Raw genomic sequence first — 2872 nt, 5'->3', positions numbered from 1 at the left:
GATGGGATGCCAAAACTACATCGTCAACTATGTGTGAATGTGCAGAGTCAGTACACACATATAGTGAAGAGATCGTCCTTTATATAGAATGGGACTGACTCTATGTATAGCTCCAACATGCTCTAACCTTCTTTTTGTGGGCACATGCAGGATCTCCCGCATGATATGCATCTTTTTCAATCTTGTACTTTGGCTTTATTACATCAAAACTATGTAGATTAATTTATAACACCCTTCCACATTCAAGCAATCGAGGCATCTCTCTCAGTCTTGGAATTTGCCTTTAGTCGGTGGCCAAAATGTTCTTTTTAATTGAACTCATTAATTAGTTGCCGGAGGGAAGAAAAGGAAAGGGAAGAGTGAGGGGAAAGAAAGGGAAAGGGGGGGAGGAAAAGGGAAGAGTGAGGCGAAAGGAAAGGGAAAAGGGAAGAGTGAGGGGAAAGAAGAAAGGAAAGGGGGTTTGGGGGGGAGGGAGGGGGACTCTACACGTGCACCCTGCCAATCTTTTTTTGAATTGCTTGTTAATATTAAAGGGAATCTCATTGGATTCCTTTTTGGGTTTAAAAGAGAAAGGAAGAAAGATGGCAGAGAGAAGAGAGAATTGAGGGGAAAGAAAGGAGAGGAGTGGCACTTGTTGGATTGTTCAAGATTTTTGGCATGCAGCTAATTAATTGCTGCAATTAGTTGGGCTAGGCTCATTAATCGCACGAGGTGGCGGACTTACTACATACGGGCTGCGGCGCATGTCAGGAGGATATCCGTCGACAGGAAGAGGGAGAGACATCTTCCCCAGCAAATGCTCCAGCATTATCTGCTCATTGTCGAACCAGGGTTCAATATTCGTATCTTTGGTGGGGATGATGCTTTTGACGTGATCTCGGAATCTGGCCGGATGAAGGCGATTGGTGTGCAGGTACTCCAAGAGGTAGAGAAGATAAGCAGCATGCACTCTGAGGCGTTGGATGTTGTCTTCCTGCTGCAGCAAGTAGGTGAGCTCCTCTGCGAGTTGGGTTTGTAAGTTTCTGGGAAGGGTGGAGCGCCAGGAGGAGTTAAATATAGTGTTCGTGTCTTCTGTACTAGACTTACTTGTATTATCTGCCTCCTGCCACAGCTTGTCATAGATGAAGATGAGAGCCCGCACGCTGGCAAGCGAGCGGCGGCCATTATGCCTGTATACCAGCTCTACGATGCAATGCAGCGCAGGCTTTCCGTTGCTGCTGAGAGGTCTAGTGACATAGACAGAGTTGCTTTTTGCAGCCACTAGGCCTAAGCTATTGACGGCCGCCCAGCCAATATTCCCTGTGCCCACCATGTCCGCCAGCCTCGTCAGAAGCTCCATCGGCAGCTGCAGCTTCGTCCCCATCTCCGCCGCCCATGCCCCCACCAAATTCGCAGCCGCCTGCTGCACCGCCGCATCCCCTGACGTCAGATACGTCAATACATAATCTTTCCCCTCCTTATCTTCATAGAAATAATGTATTAGCGCCTTATAATCTTTCAGTACTGTTTGCCACTTGTAATTATGCCCTGCATACACTCTCCCCAGCAGCCTGATTGCAAAATCAAAGAAGATGAAGTTGTCAGCTTCCATCACGCCTTCCTCGATGGCTTTACGTAGAACCTCATCGAAGTAGCTGCGCAGGCTCTTCTCCTTATGCTGCTGGAAATAAAGCCACGCCGCCAAAGCAAGAAGCGCCATTGTGGCGGCAAAAAAGGCATTCACCATAACGAGGCTGTAGAAGATGAGCAATGAGGTATGCAGGTTGAGATTCTCGGAGGAGGCGGGGTGATTATATAAATGAAGTTTAGATAAGCGTTTGGCAGAGCAGACGAAGGGAGGGATGATGAGGAGGACCTGGAGGAGGGAGGAGAGAAGGCGAATATGGAGGCGCTTACTCCATAAGAGGCGAGAGGAATTGTGCTGAGCGTGGAAATGGCCAGGGTTGGGAGCACGGGTCAGGAGCTGAGTGACAAATGCAGCGGAGGCGAGGCGGGTGGCTTCAAGAACGAGAAGGAAGACGATGCTGACGTAGTCGGCGCGCAAGAGGCTGCCGACGTAGGCGCCCAAGAGGACGACGGTGGCCCAGGTAAGGTTACAGAAGGCGAGGATGCTGCTGAAAGTGTAGAGAAATGCTGCAGTGCGCCCTGCCCAGCGAGCCCTCCGCAGCAACTTCTCGTATGCGCCTGCATCAGCGTTGTCGTCTAATATACTACTGCGACGTGCTGCATCATGATCAGACCTACTCGCCAGCTGACCGCTGCAGCTTCCATCCATGACACTAACTCCTAGCTCAATAAGATCAGCAGTGAGCTGTGGAGCAGTAGGAGCTGGTTCAAAACACAGAGCGAGCTACAAGCCTACAAGAGAAGGCAGTTGAGCGAAAGTGGCGAGCTAGCGATGACTTTACAAGAGGGGGGTGCGTGTGCGTGGCCCTAGCTCACCAGGAGTACGTTTTAGACATGTTCTCCTGATGGAAAAAATCTTGATAATATTGTGGTGTACCCAAATGTAGAGCAAGATTGAGACTAAATGAGCTTGCCTCTTACGTGAGAGTGCACCTCCTTAAATTATCATCAAGTAGTTACAACCATAACATGTCCGACCACATTAGATGGCCGGACTCTACCTACACGACCACACCCCACACCTCCCCCCTTAGGGACAAAAAAGATGGACATCTTTTATAGAATTTTGGGCTGAGAAAAGACTTGACACAAAGGGATCAACTCCAACGCCTCATCCGGAGGGAGTGATCGTACAACGGCTTAGAGGTTGGGACTGATCTTAGGGACTAGACTCGACATCATGCCGAACATCATCAAGGCATGAAACTCGACATCTCGCTTATGCAAACATCAGGTTGCTATCCTG

At 49.4% G+C, this 2872-nt stretch overlaps 1 protein-coding gene across 1 annotated transcript; it reads right to left on the bottom strand.

Annotated features, from left to right (window-relative positions):
* Nucleotides 1-480: 480 nt before the first annotated feature.
* LOC147426754 (uncharacterized) lies at nucleotides 481-2412 on the bottom strand. The gene has a single exon (XM_086498762.1). The coding sequence runs from the start codon at nucleotides 2273-2275 to the stop codon at nucleotides 668-670; it is 1608 nt and encodes a 535-aa protein (XP_086354888.1). The 5' UTR covers nucleotides 2276-2412; the 3' UTR covers nucleotides 481-667.
* Nucleotides 2413-2872: the final 460 nt, after the last annotated feature.

The sequence above is a fragment of the Adiantum capillus-veneris genome, chromosome 24 (assembly GCF_014529385.1).
Source record: "Adiantum capillus-veneris isolate H3 chromosome 24, ASM1452938v2, whole genome shotgun sequence".
NCBI classification, from domain to species: domain Eukaryota; kingdom Viridiplantae; phylum Streptophyta; class Polypodiopsida; order Polypodiales; family Pteridaceae; genus Adiantum; species Adiantum capillus-veneris.
The sequence above is the reverse complement of the archived record's forward strand: the minus strand, read 5'-3'. Positions and strand labels throughout refer to the sequence as shown.

Bases quoted from the DNA above. Each gene is read 5' to 3' on its own strand.
- LOC147426754 (XM_086498762.1), bottom strand. From the start codon at position 2,275: ATGGATGGAAGCTGCAGCGGTCAGCTGGCGAGTAGGTCTGATCATGAT.